Source organism: Procambarus clarkii, chromosome 6, assembly GCF_040958095.1.
Source record: "Procambarus clarkii isolate CNS0578487 chromosome 6, FALCON_Pclarkii_2.0, whole genome shotgun sequence".
NCBI classification, from domain to species: domain Eukaryota; kingdom Metazoa; phylum Arthropoda; class Malacostraca; order Decapoda; family Cambaridae; genus Procambarus; species Procambarus clarkii.
In genome coordinates this window covers 6,985,480-7,010,317 of record NC_091155.1, presented here as the reverse complement: position 1 = coordinate 7,010,317, position 24,838 = coordinate 6,985,480, and the positions used below count along the sequence as shown (strand labels likewise).

Genomic DNA, 24,838 nt, shown 5'->3' with positions numbered 1-24,838 from the left:
ATGCTGGGAATTATTCCTAATACAGCAGTCTTTGGACTTTTATCATAAAAACATCTCATTTGAATTAACCTAATTATTAGTACCAAAACAGAGTAAATGTGACCTGTCTATCACTTTTTAATATCTGGAAAAGAGAGCCATGACATCAGTGGTGGGGAGTCAGCCATTATTGCTAGACCAGAGTCTCAGGAGCAAATTTAGCTCCTAGAATTCAACTTTGGACAGCTGTGTCACTGGAGTAAAGTGCTTCTGTTATTGACCCCCCCTCCCTGTCCGGCTCATTGATTGCGTGAGTGGGGCTTGGTGGGTGGCTGCCGAAGTATGATGCTCCATGGGCCAGTCCTCTGTCCTTTTGTGGCCTTGTGCTCCTGCTGCTGTACTCGCAAATTTTGCTGAACACCTTTTCCTTTTCCTTTTATTTCGTTTTTCTCCCTGCCTCTTCTCCTTTCTGATTGTCATTTCCCACTGACCTTGTGCCTGTTTTGTCTTGACACCCTGTGTTTGAGGAGGCGTACTCTTGCACCCGTAGAACTGTAATTCCCAACGTAGAGAGCGAGTGGAACCTTTTATTGTTATACCTCCTTTAGTCACTGAACCCAATCTCGACGGACTGACAGTTCTTAAGGTGGCGTTTGTGGGGTGTATACTCGAGACGCACCCCTAGGGGGCCCTGGTATATTCGGTGATAGCTTCTTGTTGGGTGTCCTGCCTCTAATTGTGGCTCCATGATGGGTGTGGGGGCACGTTCGTGAATGAAAGTGTTACTTCTCGTCTCTGTTTGTAAATGTTCCTCTTGTACCCTCTCAGGCTCATGGGGTGGGCAACCAAGCCTCGAAGTCGGACTGTGTTGGAAGACCGGGTTCTGTAGCCCCCGCTGCATTAGGCCCCAACCTTGCATCTCCTTTTATCCTCCTGACTACTCCCCTCGGCTCCCCTTCCTCCTCTGTGGTTGGGTCGAGTCACAAGCCCCCCAGTGATGACCACCTCGTCCCCTGGCACGGCTCAGTCTCTCGTTGTGACTACTGCACCGTTTAATCCCTCTCTCTCTCTGGGGGTTCTTAACGCCGTCCGCGCCACGGTCACACTCGCTCGATTCCTTCCTGTACTGATGCGTATCAAGCCTTGTTTGGTCCCGACTAATACTTTGGTAGATAGATAGGTGGGCTAAATACTTTGATCTCCTCCCTCGGGATTCTACGCCTCCTGACGATTTTTTCCTCCATAGGCATCTTGTTGATTCCGTAGATGCCTCTGTTACCTTCAACCCCAACCGTCTCGGTACACGTGTCGTTGCTGCTCCTCCTTAGGATGCAGCCTCTCGCTTGGCTGCCTTATCCTGCCTTGGCGAGACCCCTGTTCGGGCCTCCAAGAACGCTCGGTTGAATGCCAGTGTTGGCACTATTCTCTTCCCGCCCCATGTTGCAACCGGCGTTCGGAATCTACAGGACTGCCACGATGATATTCGGCATATCCTCGAAGCCCAGGGTCATTCTGTCCTCCAGGTAGACACATTTACTCGTCCCGTTCGGGGTCGTCGCCGTCAAACTCTTAGAGTTGTAAAGATTACCCTTGATGGTAGGATCCTTCCACCCTCTGTCATTCTTGCTGGTGCCAGGTGCTCTGTCCAGGAATACATTCCCTCTCCTGGGCTCAGTAATAAATGCTGGAGGTTTGGGCATGGAGCCCTCTGCTGCTCCAGTATTGTCTCTCTCTGTCCTGTGTGTGGGGACAAGGGTTACTCTTAAGACGGAGTGCACTTCTTCCCAGGCTCGCTGCCTCAATTGGGGTAAGGCCCACCCTACCTTCTCCCGTGCCTGTATACATTACAGGCTTGAGGCACCCATCCTCAACTTGAAGTACCGGGAGTGTTTGTGTTTTCCTGAGGCGAGGTGCCAAGTTCGCCATCTCCCACCTTATGCTAACGTCTCTTATGCTCGCGTGTTGCGCTCTTCCTCTCCTCATCCTTCCCACCTTCCTCAGACTCAAAACCGTTTCCAGGCCTTAAACCCTGTCACACCCACTGCCCCCTTGTTATAAATGGGAGTCTGTACTATGGGGGATCTAGTATAAATGGATGTAGGGGCAGTAGTTAGCATTAAGAGTTATCAAATATGGGAGATCTAAAAGGCCCGGCCCCCAAAATAAAATATCCACAGTGAATATTAATTTACTACTAAATCATGTCAGTCTAGAGGTTGATCATAGATCTCCTACACAGGAAGAATGGATACTCCTTTAACTAACTTACTTATTTATTAACCCCTTAACAACCCCCCATATACATTCACACCAATAACAATAATAATTACTTTACCACACTATCTTACGTTAAAAGCCTTGGTCCACATAGGCAGGATACAAGGTTTACACTGAGAACAAGCTAGGGTAAAGTACTACTAGTGAAGAACTTGAAGCTTGAGTCAGCTTAGGGTAGGGAGGCCACGTGGATCCACTGGGACTCCCTTAGAATAACTAGGACTATAAACACTAGGAACACCTAATTCATACAAAGTATAATATTCTACACATTAGAACACGCCTATGCCAGGCAATGAAGACACAATACAGTATACTTAACTCGGTAATTAACACATAAATAGAGAAACTAGAGGTAGAGGAGGAAGTTCTTTTCACCACAACGCCAGCTCAGAGAAGCGAGAGCGTCTCCACTCTTCTCCCTCAGTTCACTCGCTGCCAGCAGACTACTCAACTAATCGTACAGCATTCCTATCCCAAGTTTACTCAGGTTTACTTTACAAATGATTAGAAAGTATTAGTAAACATAGTTAGTGCCAATTTTATTATTTAATAATCAACCCCAAGCTCAGTCTTTAAATGCTCTTTGAGAAACAAGAATAGTCTTACGTCTGGCAGGGAAGATACAAACAAATGCAGCTCGCCATGCGTCCAATACTATAAGGTAGTTTATTTAGCTCAATTTTGACCTCTGGTTTCCACTGAGGAACCCAAGGTCGTAACACTCCTCCCCCCTTCAGAGAAAAAAAAATGTGATTACTAGAATAGTAGTCATATTTTTTTGTAAGAGTATACAGAGAATAAAAAGGAAAATTTATGACATAAAAAAAATCAATCAAAAACAACAATTTCTCTGCAAGAAAAGTACAAAGGAATTCTCTGAAAGAAAAAAAACACATATACAAAAAACAGGGAAGTAAATAAATTGGACACGGAATATTTAATGTCACAGGAGAACCTACAAAAAAAAAAATATACTAAAGCATGATAGTTGGTAAATGGCTTCCTGTGGCCCAGATGAATATTATTCAGGCAACCGGAACAGAGCGTCGGCTATCACGTTGAGCCGGCCCGGTAGGTGGGTAATGGAAAGATTGAAGTCCTGTAGGTACAATGCCCACCTGAGGATGCGTTTATTCTTCCCCTTCATCTGATTCAGGAAGATTCGTGGGTTATGGTCTTCCACTTCCACTATATTGCCTGTGAGGTAAACTTTGAACTTTTTACATGTAAACACTAGCGCCAACACCTCTTTTTCTACCACTGAATAATTGCATTGCGCCTTTTCAAATTTTACAGAGTAATAATATACTGGGTGTTCCACTTGATCATCTCCAGTTTGCGACAACACTGCACCAGCACCCGAGTCAGACGCGTCAACATGAATTTTAAATGATCTGTCGAACCTTGGACTAGCGAGCACTGGGGCGGAAGCTAAGATCTATTTCAAATTTTTAAATGCCTCTGCACAGTCTGATGACCACTTAAATTTAACGGCCTTCCGCAACAAGTCTGTGAGAGGAGTGGCCACACTGGAAAAGTTCTGACAAAAGCGTCGATAGTACGCACACATACCGATAAATCTTTGAATGTCCTTTTTCGACTTTAGCACCGGATACTCCAGAATGGCACTGATTTTATCTTTCCAAGGTAACACTTTTCCTTGGCCCACTTCATAACCAAGGTACGTCACTGTGCCTTGGCCAAAATGACACTTTTTCGCATTTAAGGTCAGGTTTGCCTTTTTCAAAACTGTGAACAACTGGCGTAACCTAGTTATGTGGTCAGCCCAATTACTATCAAAGAGCTCAATATCATCTAAATATGCCCGACAATTTGGCACATTAGCGAGCAAAGAGTTCATGAGTCTCTGGAACGTGGCAGGGGCATTACGCAAGCCGAACGGTAACACTTGATACTCAAAAACACCCTCGGGTGTCACGAATGCAGTTAGTTGTTTAGCACGTTCAGTGAGTGGGATTTGATAATACCCCCTCGAGAGGTCGAATTTCGAGACATACTTGGCGTTTCCCAGCTCGTCGATGCAGTCCTCGAGGAGGGGCAGCGGATAGGCATCCACAATGGTCACCTTGTTGAGCTGCCGATAGTCGGTGCACAATCGCCAGGAGCCATCTGGTTTGGGGACCAAAAGGCAGGGCGAGCACCAAGAGCCCTGGCACGGCTGGATGAGGCTGTGCTGGAGCAGGAATTCTACCTCTTTCCGTATGATGGCCTTCTTTTCCGGACTCATCCGGTAGGGTTGAAGGCGAATGGGGGTATAGTCCGTCAACTTGACATCATGGTAAATGGCATCAGTCTGGGTCGGGACCTCCCCGAACAGACTGGAGAATTCATCAAGCAATGACTGCACCTCTTCACGTTGGGTCATCTGCAAATGGGACAGTCCCTCCTCCACAGCATCACAGAACTAGAATTATTGAGAATGAGATTAGTTGGGTCCCCAGAACAATCATCCCCTCCCTCACTGGAAATGGAAACATTTGTTAGTGCAATGGGCCTGGGGCCCTGGAACTTCTTCAGCCAATTCACGTGTACGAGCATTACCTGGTTGCGCTTGTCAGAGTGCCTCACTTTGTACGTGAGGTCCCCAGTCTTTTCTGTCACAATGTAGGGGCCTTCGTTCTTGTGGGACATAGTGTTCCCTAGTCGAGGCTTTAATACCAGGACAGGGTCGCCAGGCTGAAATACCCGCCACTTAGCCTTAGCATCGTTTCGTTCTTTCATCTTTTCTTGGGCCTTCCCAAGATACTTTAGTGCAGCCGCCTTGCAGTCCTTGAGTCTCTGGTGGTGTTGCGCAAAGAAAGCCGAACCTTCGGTTAACGTTACGTTCCCTAACAGATTCTCCTGTAACATTTGCAAGGGTCCACGAACTTTATGGCCAAAGACTAACTCAAAAGGAGAACAACCCAGTGAACTTTGTATAACTCCTCTCTAGCCGCAAGCAAAACATACGGCAAATTCTCATCCCAGAAGGTGTGGGGAACTCTCGCACGATGTCTTCAACATCTGCTTCAGAGTTAGATGGAAATGTTCAATTACCCCCTGACTCTGTGGATGGTATGGGCTGGAAACCTTATGAGTTATTCCATGGTCCTTACAAAATGGTTAAAAAATATCAGACTATAAGTTAGTACCATTGTCAGTTTGCACGACCCGAGGCAGTCCAAAAGTGGAAAAAAATTGCAACATACGAGCAACAACAGTCTTTGCTCGGATGTTCCTTACAGCAAAAGCCTCTGGGTAACGAGTCATGATATACATCATCGTGATTAGGTAAATATTACCAGACTTAGTTCTAGGTAATGGACCAACAAAGTCCATTACCACATGAGAAAATGGTTCCTCTGGCACGACAATAGGTCTTAGAGGAGCTTTAGGTGGAGTCTGGTTTGGTTTCCCAACAAGTTGACAAGCAATACATGCATTACAAAATTTTGCCATATCGCTTTTCAGCTTGGGCCAGAAAAAATACTTTAAGATTTTGTGATATGTAATATTAATACCCTGATGTCCTCCCATAGGATCATCATGAGCAGCTGCCAAAACTCTTTCTCTATAGCAGGTCGGCAACATAACCTGGTGGACTACCTCCCACTCATTTGACAAGGGAGCACTCTGTGGTCTCCATTTTCTCATCAAAATCTGATCATTGTAGTAGTACCCAGTTGCTGCTTCTACAATTTCCTCCCTAGAGCTGGCTAACTCATGACATTCTGCAAGACTGGGGTCAGCTTTCTGTAACTCACTCAAGGAGGCGTCCAGGCCTTGGTCAGATGCCATTGGATGAGGCTCAACAGCGTTCTCCTCCACCTCCCCACTACTCTCGGTAGGCGGCAGTGGCAGGCTCTCCACCATCTCCTCGGCCACGTCATCGAGTCGGGCCATGAATGTGTCCACCAGGTCCACTTGGCTTTCACCACTCGGAAAGTTCCTTGTGTCCTCAGGATTTACCACCTTGGCAAGCACAGGGCTGCCCTTACATTTAAGTCCCATAGACCTGGTCACCGCGCACGCAGGGTACACAACATTATCCTCTGCGGCAGGTGGATCCAGGCAAACCTTAGGGGTAGGCAACATAATAGGCAGTCTGGAGTCCCCTACCTTATCCCCTGCTAAATCATTACCAACTATTACATCAACATTAGGGAAAGGTAGGTACGAAATGACTCCGACTGTACAAACACCCTTGTGGAAATCAGATTCCAGGGTAACCTTATGGAGGGGTACTGCTCGAGTACCACTAGTGACACCCTCGACCAGTACCACCTCTCCAGTGTCGAGAGTGTTGGCACTTTGCAAAGCACTCTCTAAAATTAAAGTCTGGATGGCACCGGTGTCTAGGAAGATCACCACGTCCTTCCGTCCCTCAGACAAAAGTAGTCTCCCTTTCGATAAGAATGAGGTAAGCAAGCCAACCACTGCGGGTTGGAGGTCTTGCTCACTAACCCTTCCGAAGGCCTCAAGCCCTTGTCACAACTAGAGCATTGGGTCTTTTTTCTGGGTACAGTTGCCAACAACGGCTAGTAATTTGGTTTGGACGTTTACAGTGACCACAGATATGTCGGGGAGGAGAGACATTACTAACAGAATTACCCTTCGGTTCACTCTTAGGTATCGGTGGGCTAGACAATTTAACAGGGTTAGTTATGTCTGAAACAGAAGGTGCAGTAGTTAAAGGGTTAGAATGTGCTGGTCTGGACTGGCTGTGGGTATAAGTTTTGCTATTCTGTGAGGTATAATTATTTTTATTGGGCGTTTTGCCCGCCAACTGGTAGTTTTCTGCCATCTTGGCCAAATCCCCTATTTTAGAATCTACCTCTATCCTACCTCTAATAAATTGTGCAACATTCTCTGGCATATTATCTATAAAGTGCTCCATTAAAACTACATTCCTTAGTGCCTCGTATGTTTCGGCTTTCGCCGAGCGAATCCATTTATCAAACAATCTAAATTGATCATTAGCAATTTCAGTGAGTGGTTGTTTGTGAGTAGGCCTAAGGTTGCGATAAGCTTGACGGTGAGCTTCAGGAGTAATTTCATATGCCCTTAAAATTCGCTCCCTGACTTTATCATATTCAAAACACTCGTCGTCAGGCATGGTTATAAAAATATCTTGTGCTTTACCCCTAAGCCGACCCTGCAAGATTTTCACCCACTCTTCCCTTGGCCAGTTCATAGACATGGCTAGTCTTTGAAAATGGTTGAAAAATCTTTCAGGGTCTGACTCTGAAAATTCAGGTAAGTTATGTTTTTTATCAGACAGCCTGAGGTTTGAGTCCCCAGTAGGTGGTACTATTCTTGCACCCTCATTTTTGAGCCTTTGCTCTTCCACTTAAGCATTTTGTTCTGCTACTCTGGCCTCTTGCTCTGCCAATCTTAACTTGGCTAGTGTTAATTCTAACTCTATATTTCTACTAGCTACACTTTCACCTGAACTGGGTTCGCATAAAATTGTATTACTTGGCACTAGTTCTTGGTCTATACAATGCCGTAAAATTTCATTCACCAAGGTCCACTTTTTATCAGTGTCGTTTAACTCGAGACCAAATTCCAAGGCCTAACAATACTAAATTTGCTTTGGTGAGCTTCTTAATCTCTACCACTGAAGGATCCTTTGCCAGTTCCTGCATTTTAGCCTCCATCACTAATTAATTTAGCTCCTAGCCAAAGAAAAAAAAAATAAAGATTGGAAAAAACAAAAATTTGCACGGCCCCTAACACAAGGCCAGACTTACCTCAATCATGAAGAGATCCAGCTAGGTGTCCAGTCAGTAAAAGTAAATCCTTTGCTATATGAGCTGGACCCTAGGCTAACACACAACCGTTCTGTGGAAAACAAGAATTTTTTGTTTTGGCACTCAAGAATCTAATTTTTTACAATTATAATGTTCCTCCCGGACAGGCCCCCACTTGTTATAAATGGGAGTCTGTACTATGGGGGATCCAGTATAAATGGATGTAGGGGCAGTAGTTAGCATTAAGAGTTATCAAATATGGGAGATCTAAAAGGCCCGGCCCCCAAAATAAAATATCCACAGTGAATATTAATTTGCTACTAAATCATGTCAGTCTAGAGGTTGATCATAGATCTCCTACACAGGAAGAATGGATACTCCTTTAACTAACTTACTTATTTATTAACCCCTTAACAACCCCCCATATACATTCACACCAATAACAATAATAATTACTTTACCACACTATCTTACGTTAAAAGCCTTGGTCCACATAGGCAGGATACAAGGTTTACACTGAGAACAAGCTAGGGTAAAGTACTACTAGTGAAGAACTTGAAGCTTGAGTCAGCTTAGGGTAGGGAGGCCACGTGGATCCACTGGGACTCCCTTAGAATAACTAGGACTATAAACACTAGGAACACCTAATTCATACAAAGTATAATATTCTACACATTAGAATGTCTGCCTATGCCAGACAATGAGGACACAATACAGTATACTTAACTCGGTAATTAACACAGAAATAAAGATACAAGAGGTAGAGGAGGAAGTTCTTTTCACCACAACGCCAGCTCAAAGAAGCAGAGCGTTTCCACTCTCCTCCCTCAGTTCACTCGCTGCCAGCAGACTACTCAACTAATCGTACAGCATTCCTATCCCAAGTTTACTCAGGTTTACTTTACAAATGATTAGAAAGTATTAGTAAACATAGTTGGTGCCTATTTTATTATTTAATAATCAACCCCAAGCTCAGTCTTTAAATGCTCTTTGAGAAACAAGAATAGTCGTATGTCTGGCAGGGAAGATACAGACAAATGCAGTTCGCCATGTGTCCAATACTGTAAGGTAGTTTATTTAGCTCAATTTTGACCTCTGGTTTCCACTGAGGAACCCAGGGTCGTAACACCCCTCCTCTGTTCCTTTGAGTTCTGTTCCAGAGGGTCCCCCTCCTGGTCCTCTGTCCTGTCTTAACCCAATGTATGTACTGTCTCAACCCAATGTATGTACTGTCTCAACCCAATGTATGTACTGTCTTAACCCAATGTATGTACTGTCTCAACCCAATGTATGTACTGTCTCAACCCAATGTATGTACTGTCTTAACCCAATGTATGTACTGTCTCAACCCAATGTATGCACTCTCTCAACCCAATGTATGTACTCTCTCAACCCAATGTATGTACTCTCTCAACCCAATGTATGTACTCTCTCAACCCAATGTATGTACTCTCTCAACCTAATGTATGTACTCTCTCAACCCAATGTATGTACTCTCTCAACCCAATGTACCTTATTGTATATACGTAAATAAATATATAATTAGTTAACTATACTTAGGCTTATCAAGGTACCCCCCCTCCCTGTGGCCAAATGCTAACCTTCCACAGGTGGCAACCCATATGTTTATTATTATTATTATTATTATTATTATTATTATTATTATTGTCGATGGAGGCGGCCAGTTTATTGTGCACCCAATACTCATTCCTGTGAATCTTAGTTTATTTAACATCTCATACTCATCTTTGGAGCGGTAATGCAAAAAACTATTATAGAGGGACAAAATGATCTAATGGGATCACAGTGGGTGATCCCATTAGATCACAGATCATTATCATCTGAAACTAATTCGAAATCCTTCTAATAAACAACAGTTTTTTGCTGGGTAAGTAGGGGCATCAGGTGACAGGATATGCCGAACCATTTCATGTCCTGGCAGGGGATCGACCACCAGAGTCTCACTTGTGAGTGGAAGACGTAGACCACTGTGCTATAATTACGATCATATTGCCCTTCAGAGTGTGTGGTGTACATGGTATACCTCACAACAGGGAGTGTGTGAGGTGTGTGCATACACATACATATGTATATATACAAGTATTCATGATGTGAGTGTGGTGATGACTACTGCCCAACAGGTTCGTCAACCCATCGACAGCACAGAGGACCTGGTCAGGCAGGATAAGGTTCCCTGGGCAATCGAGTCTGGTTCATTCCTCTATCAGATCCTATATGTGAGTATTGCCACACCTTTGTCACACCATGGTGTGGCCCGTGCTGTGGGCCACACCAAATTATAATCTCATTTAACTACCAATGTGTACTATAGCTCTGCCTTTCCTTTCAAAATATTTTAACTTTATTTAAAAAAAAAATTCATCTATATTATTGTCTTTTTTTTTCTTTTTTACTCCCTTGTTCCATTGTACACTGGATTTGTCATGTGTCCTCTAGTATAAACTTCATCATCCAGTGTACCTGAGTGTATCTCCATTTAATCTACCTCATTTTGTTTTAGTGTAACTTTAGTATTCAGCTATAGTGTACTTATAATATTATAGTAAGTAAGCTATTTGTTTTATAGATATCTTAATTACTTTTTGACCTTTTATTGGTCTTCTATTGTTATTAATTATTCAAGTTCATTTTTACTTTTCTTAAGTTCCCATTTAAGGTTTTATTACTTAAATTACCATTAAGTTTATATTACTTTAGAATTTTTATTCTACTTTTTCTTTGTAACCCAGGTTGCCTAGCCTCACCACCCTTGTAACCCAGATTGCCTAGCCTCACCAACCTTGTAACCCGGGTTGCCTAGCCTCACCAACCTTGTAACCCAGGTTGCCTAGCCTCACCACCCTTGTAACCCAGATTGCCTAGCCTCACCAACCTTGTAACCCAGGTTGCCTAGCCTCACCAACCCTTGTAACCCAGGTTGCCTAGCCTCACCAACCCTTGTAACCCAGGTTGCTTAGCCTCACCAACCTTGTAACCCAGGTGGCCTAGCCTCACCAACCTTGTAACCCAGGTTGCCTAGCCTCACCACCCTTGTAACCCAGATTGCCTAGCCTCACCAACCTCGTAACCCAGGTTGCTTAGCCTCACCAACCCTTGTAACCCAGGTTGCCTAGCCTCACCAACCCTTGTAACCCAGGTTGCCTAGCCTCACCAACCTTGTAACCCAGGTGGCCTAGCCTCACCAACCTTGTAACCCAGGTTGCCTAGCCTCACCAACCCTTGTAACCCAGGTTGCCTAGCCTCACCAACCTTGTAACCCAGGTGGCCTAGCCTCACCAACCTTGTAACCCAGGTTGCCTAGCTTCACCAACCTTGTAACCCAGGTTGCCTAGCCTCACCAACCCTTGTAACCCAGGTTACCTAGCCTCACCAACCTTGTAACCCAGGTGGCCTAGCCTCACCAACCTTGTAACCCAGGTTGCCTAGCCTCACCAACCTTGTAACCCAGGTGGCCTAGCCTCACCAACCTTGTAACCCAGGTTGCCTAGCCTCACCAACCCTTGTAACCCAGGTTGCCTAGCCTCACCAACCTTGTAACCCAGGTGGCCTAGCCTCACCAACCTTGTAACCCAGGTGGCCTAGCCTCACCAACCTTGTAACCCAGGTTGCCTAGCATCACCAACCTTGTAACCCAGGTGGCCTAGCCTCACCAACCTTGTAACCCAGGTGGCCTAGCCTCACCAACCTTGTAACCCCGGTTGCCTAGCCTCACCAACCTTGTAACCCAGGTGGCCTAGCCTCACCACCCTTGTAACCCAGGTGGCCTAGCCTCACCACCCTTGTAACCCAGGTTGCCTAGCCTCACCAACCCTTGTAACCCAGGTTGCCTAGCCTCACCAACCTTGTAACCCAGGTGGCCTAGCCTCACCAACCTTGTAACCCAGGTGGCCTAGCCTCACCAACCTTGTAACCCAGGTTGCCTAGCCTCACCAACCTTGTAACCCAGGTGGCCTAGCCTCACCACCCTTGTAACCCAGGTGGCCTAGCCTCACCAACCTTGTAACCCAGGTTGCCTAGCCTCACCAACCTTGTAACCCAGGTGGCCTAGCCTCACCAACCTTGTAACCCAGGTGGCCTAGCCTCACCAACCTTGTAACCCAGGTTGCCTAGCCTCACCAACCTTGTAACCCAGGTGGCCTAGCCTCACCACCCTTGTAACCCAGGTTGCCTAGCCTCACCACCCTCGCTCCATTGTGCTCTTGGCTTTGCCTGTGCAATTTTGATCATTAGTGCAAATTACTACCTTCAGTGTACCTGAAAGTAGCTTTAAGCAACCTACCTCATTTTTGTGTATAGTTTTATATACTCTTTTTCTTCCATAGATAGTTCTTTTATAATTGTCTTTTTTGTTTTTCTGTAAAACTGCCCTCTTGTGCAAACTATTATAGACCCAGACCTTAACCTCTTATTAGTATCTATGACAATCATCACTTTAATGATCAAAATTGCAGGTATTATACAGCACATGATGTAAAGAATGTTTTAGCGTGTAATCACAATGTTTCTGTAATTAACTTGAATGTAAGATCTCTAAGCAAACACTTTGATGATGTTAATGCCCTGATTCAAACAGTTGACAACAAATTCTCTTTTGTTGTGCTTACTGAAACGTGGTTAAATGAGGACACTACTCAACTCTACAACATACCTAACTACTCAGCTATTCACAACTGTCGTCCTATACAAAGAGGTGGTGATATTTTTTTTACTACTACCATGAACTGACTTGCTTAAAAGTAATTAAATCTAGAGACCCTTATGGAGAGTATATATTTGCCTGTTTCAGAGTCAAGGGTAACGATGCTGTCCTAACTGTGGGAGCAGTCTACAGGATTCCTAACACTGATGTGACTGAATTTAACTCTAACCTTAGAAATCTAATACTAGAAAACAGACTGAACAAAAGCCACTTAATTATTTCTGGGGACTTTAACGTTGACCTCTGCGAGCCTGATAACTCTCCTGCTGCTAGTTTCCTCAACTGTATGAATTCCTGCTTCCTCATACCCGTAATCAGTAGACCTACTAGAATCACTGACAGTACTGCCACGGCTCTTGAACACATCTGGACCAACATAACCTTTCCACTTACATCAGGGATAATCATCGATAGCACTACAAACCATTACCCCACATTTCTCCTAACCAACATTAACAAACCACCTCTAGAGGCAAGGGAGATAAGCTTTAGGCTGCACAATGAAACTGCTATAGACAATTTTATAGCTGCTGCTGCTAATATCAACTGAGAATCCGAATTAGGTAACATAGAGGACATCAACCTAGCAGTGCAATCTTTTCTTCAAAAAACTCTCAGCCTTTATAACACCCACTGTCCAATGCTAACGAAACAAGTCACAACTAAAAGGCTAAACAATCCTTTGCTTTCAAAGAGAATACTTAAATCCATTAATAAAAAAACATGACCTTGAGAAGAAGTATAGGTTAGGATTCGTCTCCAAAGAATTTTCAAAGAATTACTCATCATTGCTATCTAAAATAATTAGAAGAGCCAAAATTAGATACTACGAAGATAAATTTACCCTCACAAAGGGCAACATTAAGAAAACATGCAGCACAATTTCACAAATATTGGGATCAAAGAAGATTTTAAATAACAAACCAATACTCCTGTCCATTAACGATGGTCTGCTTTCAGCCTCTGATACTGCTATTGAGTTCAATAGTTTCTTCTCTTCCATTGGGTCCTCCCTTGTAAATGATATTCCATCTTCCAGTACTAATATTCAGGACTATCTTACAGGTAACTATCCACAGTCTCTGTACCTAATGCCTACTAATTCCACTGATGTTACTGAGGTAATTTTTCCCTCAAAACCAATTCTAGTGCCCTTGAGGAGATACCAACTGTAATTTACACAAAAGCCTCCAGATCTTTAGCTCCTGACATTGCATTGCTCTTCGACAAGTCACTTGAACTCCAAACCTTTCCATATATTCTAAAAAACAACAACAAAGTAACCCCTGTCCACAAATGTGGTGATCTCACTGATGTCAGCAACTTTAGACCTATATCAATTCTGCCAAACTTGTCAAAAATATTTGAAAAATTAATCTACAAGCAGCTTTACTCTTATCTAGCCAAACTGAATATACTTAGCTCTTGTCAATATTGCTTCAGACCCCGAAAAAACACTAACGACGCACTTATTAGTATGATTAACTTGATACATGCAGCTCTTGATAAAAATGAGTTCCCTGTTGGGTTATTTGTGGACCTGCATAAGGCTTTTGACACTGTCAACCACCAAAACCTTCTTCTTAAATTACATCATTATGGAGTCAGGGGTCACTCCTTGCAATACCTTAAGTCTTACCTTACTGACAGGCTCCAGTATGTTTCTGTGAATAATTAAATTTCAATCACCCTACCCATCAACAGTTGGTGTTCCTCAGGGCAGCATACTTGGCCCTCTCCTCTTTCTCATCCACATTAATGACCTTCCAAATGCCTCCCAACACCTCAAACCAATTCTATTTGCTGACGACACAACTTTCATTTACTCCAGTCCTGACCCCCTTGCTCTAAATGCCACAGTAAATACTGCGCTAAATAAAGTCCATCTTTGGCTAACTGGCAACAAACTCACCCTCAACATTGACAAAACTTTCTATATTCTGTTTGGCAATAAATCCTCTAATCAAATAAATCTCAGGATAAACAATACCAAAATTTGTAACAAAGTAGATGGCAAATTCCTTGGCGTTCTCATTTACCACAAGCTGAATTTCCAGGGATACATTCTAAATATATGAAAAAGTTTCAAAAACTGTTGGCATTCTTCCTAAGATCAGATATTATGTACCTCGCCCTGGTGACACTCTATTACTCTCTCATCTATCCTTATCTCATCTATGGTATTTGTGCTTGGGTTTCTACTACTCAAAATCATTTATGTCCTCTAATTACTCAACACAAAGCTGCTATTAGGACAATATCTAACTCTGGCCCCAGACATCACTCGGTACCCTTACTCAAATCTCTGAATATGTTAGATATTAAATCACTGCACATCCTCTCATGTGTATTTTATATATATAAAACGCTGAACTGTAATGTCAATCTGGACCTTAAAAGCTTCCTAGAAGGTTGTAACAGAACCCATGAGCACCACACCAGAAACAAATACCTATTTGATATTCCAAGAGTACGACTTAAGTCAAACTAGAAATGCTCTACAAATCAAGGGAGCCACAATGTGGAATGACCTTCCAATCATGTTAAAGACTGTACCTCTCTCAACCAGTTTAAGATAAAAACTAAGTACTACCCGCCAAACACACAACGAAACAACGACGTTGCCACAACGTTCGAACAAGTTTTTAACACCTCCTAACCAGTTATAACAACCAATATTGCAAGTTGTACCAACGTTCTAATATGTCATAAACACGTTAAGCCAAGATGTAACAACTTTATTACAAGTTGTACAAGCAGAAAATAGGGACAGTTGCGGTTTGTGTTTCCAGGGTACCTAATTTACTCCATGTAACCTACCCCACCCCTAAAATGTCAACCCATGTCTACTATTTTAAACAATGCTGTTTGTTGTCCAAATTGTATACTTGCTATTTTTTTAATCTCGATTAGTATTAAGTTTTAGTCTTAGTGTTTTTCCTGCCCGAAACGCTTTGCGTAATAGTGGCTTTAGGCATTGTATGTACTAGCTCTATCTCTAAGTCCATCAATGTTTTGTGTCTCACCTTGTATATATGTACTTTACCTGAATAAATATATGATTTGATTTGATTTGTGGTGAGGGCCACACCATGATGTAACACATGCTGTGATGAGGGGCCACACCATGGTGTAAAATAGTGTTTGTGATTTTTTGTGAGAAGTGTTTTTGTTTATGTGTGAGAGAAATTAGTATGTTTGTGTTAACGAGTGTTTGAGAGCTTCTGTAAGAGTTTGAGGTTATGTAAGTTGATATGCATGTTTGTGTTTGTCTGTGTAAGAATGTGAGATTTATGTTTATTTAAGATTATGAGTGAGTATATTTGTAGGGTGTGAAATGAGTATGTTTGTGCAAGTTAATGTCTGAGAGAGTATGTGTGAGTATATGTCTGAAAGTATATGTGATGTTTGTTCGTGAAACGTGCATTTATGTGCTTATGTATGAGTCTGTATTAGTCGAATGAGTGTTTGTGTCTTAAGTAGCATTGTATAAAATTAATGCAGGAGTGTATGTGTTTGAGAAAGAATTTTTGTGAACCAATATGTGTGAGATTGTATAATTGTGAGCGTGATGGACGATTGAGTGTTCATAACTATTTGAGTGTTTGTGTGAGTGGTGAGCATTTGTGTATGAGAGAGTGCTCTTGAGAATTTGTGTAAGTGTGTAGTGCAAGTTCATGTTTGTATGAGAATGAGCATTTGTGATGACTTGAGGTATAACTCGTCCAGATTGTATTTCACCAAAGGAACAAAAGTGGCCTGTTTGAATTCAAGATATAAACATTGATTCTTGAGAAACCTTATTGATACAATGAGACATGAATGGTACTCATATCCGTGTTTACCATAATGATGTATTGTATAACGAAAATATACGGACCTGTAGGAGAATACCCGGACTCTATGTGTAAGTATATGTGGATATGTTTTAAAACTGATTCAGTAATATTGATTAAAGAATACCTGTGCATAAATAAACAGAATTACAACACTTTGGTACTAAGAGAGTTGCACTGGTGAACAAACATTATATATAATCTTACAATGGCGAACTAGTCTCCTCATTTGTAAACTCGTATTGATAAAGAATTCGAATTAAATCTGCGAAACCAATTGAGACATAGAAATATATGCCTCTGCCTTATCTCTCAATCTCTCTCAGTGAGAGAATAACGGCAAGAGTCTCTCAGGCAGCTGAAGACGGTTTTACTCGCCGTCACATGTATTGATATGAGACTATGATATAGACTCGTCTCCCTCCCTGACTGGCTCTGGCTGGCTCTCTGGCTTTCTGGCTGGTTGGCTGGCTGGTTGGCGCTCGCTCGCTCGCTCGCTCTCCCTCTCCCGCCCTCCTCCCTCAAGCGCCGATGACAACTGTACCCTGGCATAGGGAGACTTGCTGACAGTTACATTCTTGGGATGTTGTGAGGTGGTGGAGGTGGAAGCACGTGTGAGGGGTGGAGGTGGAAGCAGGTGTGAGGGGTGGAGGTGGAAGCAGGTGTGAGGGTGGAGGTGGAAGCAGGTGTGAGGGGTGGAGGTGGAAGCAGGTGTGAGGGGTGGAGGTGGAAGCAGGTGTGAGGGGTGGAGGTGGAAGCAGGTGTGAGGGTGGAGGTGGAAGCAGGTGTGAGGGGTGGAGGTGGAAGCAGGTGTGAGGGGTGGTACCTACCTACCTACCTTGAGGTGCTTCCGGGGCTTAGTGTCCCCGCGGCCCGGTCGTCGACCAGGCCTCCTGGTTGCTGGACTGATCAACCAGGCTGTTAGACGCGGCTGCTCGCAGCCTGACGTATGAGTCACAGCCTGGTTGATCAGGTATCCTTTGGAGGTGCTTATCCAGTTCTCTCTTGAACACTGTGAGGGGTTTGCCAGTTTTGCCCCTTATGTGTAGTGGAAGCGTGTTGAACAGTCTCGGGCCTCTGATGTTGATAGAGTTATCTCTCAGAGTACCTGTTGCACCTCTGCTTTTCAACGGGGGTATTCTGCACATCCTGCCATGTCTTCTGGTCTCATAGTGGTGTTATTTCTGTGTGCAGGTTTGGGACCAGCCCCTCAATTATTTTCCACGTGTAAATTATTATGTATCTCTCCCGCCTGCGCTCAAGGGAGTACAGATTTAGGCTCTTTAGTCGGTCCCAGTAATTTAGATGTTTTACTGAGTGGATTCTAGCAGTAAAGGATCTCTGCACGCTCTCTAGGTCAGCAATTTCTCCAGCTTTGAAAGGGGCTGTCATTGTGCAGCAGTACTCCACTCTAGAGAGCACAAGCGTTTTGAAAAGTATCATCATCGGTATAGCATCTCTAGTGTGAAAAGTTCTTGTTATCCAACCTGTCATTTTTCTTGCAGTTGTGACGGCTACTTTATTGTGTTCTTTAAAGGTAAGGTTTTCCGACATGAGTACACCCAGGTCCTTTACATTGCCTTTTCGTTCTATGTTATGATTTGCCTGCGTTTTGTACGTGGTTTCTGTTTTTATATTTTCAATTTTTCCGTAGCGCATGAGCTGAAACTTATCCTCGTTGAATACCATATTATTTTCTGTAGCCCATAGAAAGACCTGATCTACATCTGATTGGAGGTTGTCCGTGTCCTCTATGTTGCCAACTCTCATGAAAATCCTAGTGTCATCTGCAAAGGATGATACAGTGCTATAGGTTGTGTTCTGGTCTATGTCCGATATGAGGATGAGAAAAAGTACTGGAGCAAGCACAGTACCCTGGGGGACTGAGCTCTTCACGGTTGATGGGCTGGATTTTATTTTGTTGACTATTACACATTGGGTTCTGTCAGTCAGGAAATTGTAGATCCATCTGCCTATTTTCCCGGTAATTCCTTTTGAACGCATTTTATGTGCAATAACACCATGGTCACATTTATCAAAAGCTTTTGCGAAATCTGTGTAAATTACATCAGCGTTTTGTTTGTCTTCCATAGCATCTAATGCCATATCATAGTGGTCCAGCAACTGCGACAGGCAAGAGCGCCCTGTTCTGAAACCATGGTGGTGGAAGCAGGTGTGAGGGGTGGAGGTGGAAGCAGGTGTGAGGGGTGGAGGTGGAAGCAGGTGTGAGGGTGGAGGTGGAAGCAGGTGTGAGGTGGTGGAGGTGGAAGCAGGTGTGAGGGGTGGAGGTGGAAGCAGGTGTGAGGTGGTGGAGGTGGAAGCAGGTGTGAGGTGGTGGAGGTGGAAGCAGGTGTGAGCGGTGGAGGTGGAAGCAGGTGTGAGGGGAGGAGGTGGAAGCAGGTGTGAGGGGTGGAGGTGGAAGCAGGTGTGAGGGTGGAGGTGGAAGCAGGTGTGAGGTGATGGAGGTGGAAGCAGGTGTGAGGGGTGGAGATGGAAGCAGGTGTGAGGGTGGAGGTGGAAGCAGGTGTGAGGGGTGGAGGTGGAAGCAGGTGTGAGGGGTGGTGGTGGAAGCAGGTGTGAGGGGTGGAGGTGGAAGCAGGTGTGAGGTGGAAGCAGGTGTGAGGGGTGGAGGTGGAAGCAGGTGTGAGGGGTGGAGGTGGAAGCAGGTGTGAGGTGGTGGAGGTGGAAGCAGGTGTGAGGTGGTGGAGGTGGAAGCAGGTGTGAGGGGTGGAGGTGGAAGCAGGTGTGAGGGTGGAGGTGGAAGCAGGTGTGAGGTGGTGGAGGTGGAAGCAGGTGTGAGGGGTGGAGGTGGAAGCAGGTGTGAGGGTGGAGGTGGAAGCAGGTGTGAGGGGTGGAGGTGGAAGCAGGTGTGAGGGGTGGTGGTGGAAGCAAGTGTGAGGGGTGGAGGTGGAAGCAGGTGTGAGGTGGTGGAGGTGGAAGCAGGTGTGAGGGGTGGAGGTGGAAGCAGGTGTGAGGGGTGGAGGTGGAAGCAGGTGTGAGGGTGGAGGTGGAAGCAGGTGTGAGGGGTGGAGGTGGAAGCAGGTGTGAGGGGTGGTGGTGGAAGCAAGTGTGAGGGGTGGAGGTGGAAGCAGGTGTGAGGTGGTGGAGGTGGAAGCAGGTGTGAGGGGTGGAGGTGGAAGCAGGTGTGAGGGGTGGAGGTGGAAGCAGGTGTGAGGTGGTGGAGGTGGAAGCAGGTGTGAGGTGGTGGAGGTGGAAGCAGGTGTGAGCGGTGGAGGTGGAAGCAGGTGTGAGGGGTGGAGGTGGAAGCAGGTGTGAGGTGGTGGAGGTGGAAGCAGGTGTGAGGGGTGGAGGTGGAAGCAGGTGTGAGCGGTGGAGGTGGAAGCAGGTGTGAGGGGTGGAGGTGGAAGCAGGTGTGAGCGGTGGAGGTGGAAGCAGGTGTGAGGGGTGGAGGTGGAAGCAGGTGTGAGGTGGTGGAGGTGGAAGCAGGTGTGAGGTGGTGGAGGTGGAAGGTGTGAGCGGTGGAGGTGGAAGCAGGTGTGAGGGGTGGAGGTGGAAGCAGGTGTGAGGGGTGGAGGTGGAAGCAGGTGTGAGGGGTGGAGGTGGAAGCAGGTGTGAGGGGTGGAGGTGGAAGCAGGTGTGAGGGGTGGAGGTGGAAGCAGGTGTGAGGGTGGAGGTGGAAGCAGGTGTGAGGGTGGAGGTGGAAGCAGGTGTGAGGGGTGGAGGTGGAAGCAGGTATGAGGGGTGGAGGTGGAAGCAGGTGTGAGGGGTGGAGGTGGAAGCAGGTGTGAGGGGTGGAGGTGGAAGCAGGTGTGAGGGGTGGAGGTGGAAGCAGGTGTGAGGGGTGGAGGTGGAAGCAGGTGTGAGGGGTGGAGGTGGAAGCAGGTGTGAGGGGTGGAGGTGGAAGCAGGTGTGAGGGGTGGAGGTGGAAGCAGGTGTGAGGGGTGGAGGTGGAAGCAGGTGTGAGCGGTGGAGGTGGAAGCAGGTGTGAGGGGTGGAGGTGGAAGCAGGTGTGAGGTGGTGGAGGTGGAAGCAGGTGTGAGGTGGTGGAGGTGGAAGCAGGTGTGAGCGGTGGAGGTGGAAGCAGGTGTGAGGGTGGAGGTGGAAGCAGGTGTGAGGGGTGGAGGTGGAAGCAGGTGTGAGGGGTGGAGGTGGAAGCAGGTGTGAGCGGTGGAGGTGGAAGCAGGTGTGAGGGGTGGAGGTGGAAGCAGGTGTGAGGTGGTGGAGGTGGAAGCAGGTGTGAGGTGGTGGAGGTGGAAGCAGGTGTGAGCGGTGGAGGTGGAAGCAGGTGTGAGGGTGGAAGCAGGTGTGAGGGGTGGAGGTGGAAGCAGGTGTGAGAGTGGAGGTGGAAGCAGGTGTGAGGGGTGGAGGTGGAAGCAGGTGTGAGGTGGTGGAGGTGGAAGCAGGTGTGAGGGGTGGAGGTGGAAGCAGGTGTGAGGGGTGGAGGTGGAAGCACGTGTGAGGGGTGGAGGTGGAAGCAGGTGTGAGGGGTGGAGGTGGAAGCAGGTGTCAGGGTTGTTGGAAATTTCCAACACCGAATACAACACTGTTGTATTCTCATTAATTAGTACTAATTCTACTAATCATTGTAGTAAGTAAAATTAACACAACGTAGAATTCACATGTACTAATAATTTCATCTGTGCAATAGGCTAGAATTCTCACGTCACCCGACGCCAGTATTGCATCAGATTTCATTACAATAAACACATTATATCCAATGTATCTGAGAATTGAATTCGATTCTCTATAACCAAGGCGTTCTGTGTGGATAATTAATTACAGATAAATTGACCTCCAACTAAAGCCGAATAGAGCGTTAGAGTCATAGCAGTTATCTAGTAGTAAAAATTAACGTCACAAGTGAATGCCATGGAGAGACATAAATTCCTCTCCATTATATGTTCACTATCACTGAACTGGCAAATAATAATATTTCACTCTTCTAAATAATAAACCCGTCCTGTCTCGAACATTTCAAGCACAACTGCGAGAAATACTAATATTCATGATAATAACTTGTCTAATGAACGCGAGACGCGGAGCGGGGAAGGGGAGCAAGCCAGTACACGTGTTGAGAAGCTCTCGAGCGGACCTGTTCGCGTCGTGCTCACGAGGAGCCGCCATTACCCAGTCATCAGGGTAAACGCTATCCATCCTCCAGAAGAAAGTCGCCACTGTGAGGCGTGAAAGGCCTTGCAGACAATATCTTCGACTGGTCACGTGAGAAGAATTCACCCAGCTGTCCTCTCCCATGTTAATCCATCCCACTCGTCATCCAGCCGAGCCCAGGAGAATCAGAGGAAGCGTCGTGACTTACACAAAGGAATCGTCATTAAGCTAAGATTCCTTTGTATTCCTTTAATAATTATCTGGAATTGTTTACATGCAGAACTCTTATTTGGATTGACATGTGTTTATTGTGATTATCATTATTATATTCATAATCTATGTTCCCATTAATGGTAATGACATTGATTTCACAATAATTCATAGGATTAGATTATTATATCTTGGATTAGTGAACGAACCACACTAGTTCCTGGACGTACTGAGTTCCAGTAATAACCCCCCAATGTAGGTGTTTAAGGGTTTGATTCATTTAATTATACAGCCCATTAATTATTTCTATGATCATATTCTCTAGTATTTTATCCATAGTTACTGGTTCATCTAGGAATTATCTAATGATCAGAATTTCTCAGTTTCCCTCTTTACTATAAAAGCGGGTGGTCCTTCGTAATTTAATTTACTACATTAATATTTAAATTATTAGATTCAAGCCCCAAATGTCCCACAAGGGTGGAGGTGGAAGCAGGTGTGAGGGGTGGAGGTGGAAGCAGGTGTGAGGGTGGATGTGGAAGCAGGTGTGAGGGTTGGAGGTGGAAGCAGGTGTGACGGGAGGAGGTGGAAGCAGGTGTGAGGGTGGAGGTGGAAGAAGGTGTGAGGGTGGAGGTGGAAGCAGGTGTGAGGGGTGGAGGTGGAAGCAGGTGTGAGGGTGGAGGTGGAAGCAGGTGTGAGGGGTGGAGGTGGAAGCAGGTGTGAGGGGTGGAGGTGGAAGCAGGTGTGAGGGTGGAGGTGGAAGCAGGTGTGAGGGTGGAGGTGGAAGCAGGTGTGAGGGGTGGAGGTGGAAGCAGGTGTGAGGGTGGAGGTGGAAGCAGGTGTGAGGGGTGGAGGTGGAAGCAGGTGTGAGGGTGGAGGTGGAAGCAGGTGTGAGGGGTGGAGGTGGAAGCAGGTGTGAGGGGTGGAGGTGGAAGCAGGTGTGAGGGGTGGAGGTGGAAGCAGGTGTGAGGGGTGGAGGTGGAAGCAGGTGTGAGGGGTGGAGGTGGAAGCAGGTGTGAGGGGTGGAGGTGGAAGCAGGTGTGAGGGTGGAGGTGGAAGCAGGTGTGAGGGGTGGAGGTGGAAGCAGGTGTGAGGGGTGGAGGTGGAAGCAGGTGTGAGGGTGGAGGTGGAAGCAGGTGTGAGGGGTGGAGGTGGAAGCAGGTGTGAGGGGTGGAGGTGGAAGCAGGTGTGAGGGGTGGAGGTGGAAGCAGGTGTGAGGGGTGGAGGTTATGTAGTGATGCTGAATATGTTGTTAAACAGGAAGTCAGAATGATGTTCATCATGCTGTTATGCAGGTATTCAGAATAATGATGAAAATGCTGTTTTGTGGGCAATCAGCGATGCTGAACATGCTGCTATTAGGGCAGTCAAGTGATGCTGAACATGCTGCTATTAGGGTAGTCAGTGATGCTGAACATGCTGCTATTACGGTAGTCAGTGATGCTGAACATGCTGCTATTAGGGCAGTCAAGTGATGCTGAACATGCTGCTATTAGGGTAGTCAGTGATGCTGAACATGCTGCTATTACGTTAGTCAGTGATGCTGAACATGCTGCTATTAGGGCTGTCAGTGATGCTGAACATGCTGCTATTAGGGTAGTCAGTGATGCTGAACATGCTGCTATTAGGGCTGTCAGTGATGCTGAACATGCTGCTATTAGGGTAGTCAGCGATGCTGAACATGCTGCTATTAGGGCAGTCAAGTGATGCTGAACATGCTGCTATTAGGGTAGTCAGTGATGCTGAACATGCTGCTATTACGGTAGTCAGTGATGCTGAACATGCTGCTATTAGGGCTGTCAGTGATGCTGAACATGCTGCTATTAGGGTAGTCAGTGATGCTGAACATGCTGCTATTAGGGTAGTCAGTGATGCTGAACATGCTGCTATTAGGGCTGTCAGTGATGCTGAACATGCTGCTATTAGGGCTGTCAGTGATGCTGAACATGCTGCTATTAGGGTAGTCAGTGATGCTGAACATGCTGCTATTACGGTAGTCAGTGATGCTGAACATGCTGCTATTAGGGTAGTCAGTGATGCTGAACATGCTGCTATTAGGGCTGTCAGTGATGCTGAACATAATGTTTTGTGAACAATCAGAGTAGTGTTGAACATGCTGTTATGTGAGCAGAGTGATGTTGAAAATGCTGTTGAAGTGAGCATAGTGCTGCAGAACAGGCTGTTGAAGGAAAATCTATTTGGTGCTATATTTGAGTGTTAATTTATGGGATTGTATATAATTGTAATTATGACTTCTAAGCCAATAGTATTTTATAATATATTGTCACCAATAAACTTCCCTTCACACATTTTGGGTTGGGTTATTATTTTAATCTTGTGTGACCTGGGCCTCTAGTGTGAGAGTTGTGCCTCCAGGGTGTGACCTGGGCCTCCAGTGTGAGAGTTGTGCCTCCAGGGTGTGACCTGGGCCTTCAGTGAGAGAGCTGGGCCTCCAGCGTGAGAGCTGGGCCTCAAGTGTGAGAGTTGCACCTCCAGTGTGAGAGTTGTGCCTCCAGTGTGAGAGTTGGGCCTCCAGTGTGTGACCTGGGCCTCCAGTGTGAGAGTTGCACCTCCAGTGTGAGAGTTGTGCCTCCAGTGTGTGACCTGGGCCTCCAGTGTGAGAGTTGCACCTCCAGTGTGAGAGTTGTGCCTCCAGTGTGAGAGTTGCACCTCCAGTGTGAGAGTTGTGCCTCCAGTGTGTGACCTGGGCCTTCAGTGAGAGAGCTGGGCCTCCAGCGTGAGAGCTGGGCCTCAAGTGTGAGAGCTGGGCCTCCAGTGTGTAAGTTGGGCCTCCAGTGTGGGAGCTGGGCCTCCAGTGTGAGAGTTGGATCTCCAGTGTGAGAGTTGGGCCTCCAGTGTGAGAGTTGGGCCTCCAGTGTGTGTCCAGGGCCTCCAGTGTGAGAGTTGGTCCTCCAGTGTGAGAGTTGGGGCTCCAGTGTGAAAGCTGGGCCTCCAGTGTGTGAGGTGGGCCTCCAGTGTGAGGTGGGCCT

General features: G+C 45.9%; 1 protein-coding gene across 1 annotated transcript in view; it reads left to right on the top strand.

Annotated features, from left to right (window-relative positions):
* The window catches only part of LOC123753482 (probable glutamate receptor), a 119,257-nt gene that overhangs the window by 69,109 nt on the left and 25,310 nt on the right, over positions 1 to 24,838 (top strand). Inside the window, exon 6 of the mRNA XM_045735471.2 lies at positions 10,154 to 10,249. Coding sequence (XP_045591427.1) covers positions 10,154 to 10,249 — 96 coding nt within the window. The remainder of the gene's footprint in view (positions 1 to 10,153; positions 10,250 to 24,838) is intronic.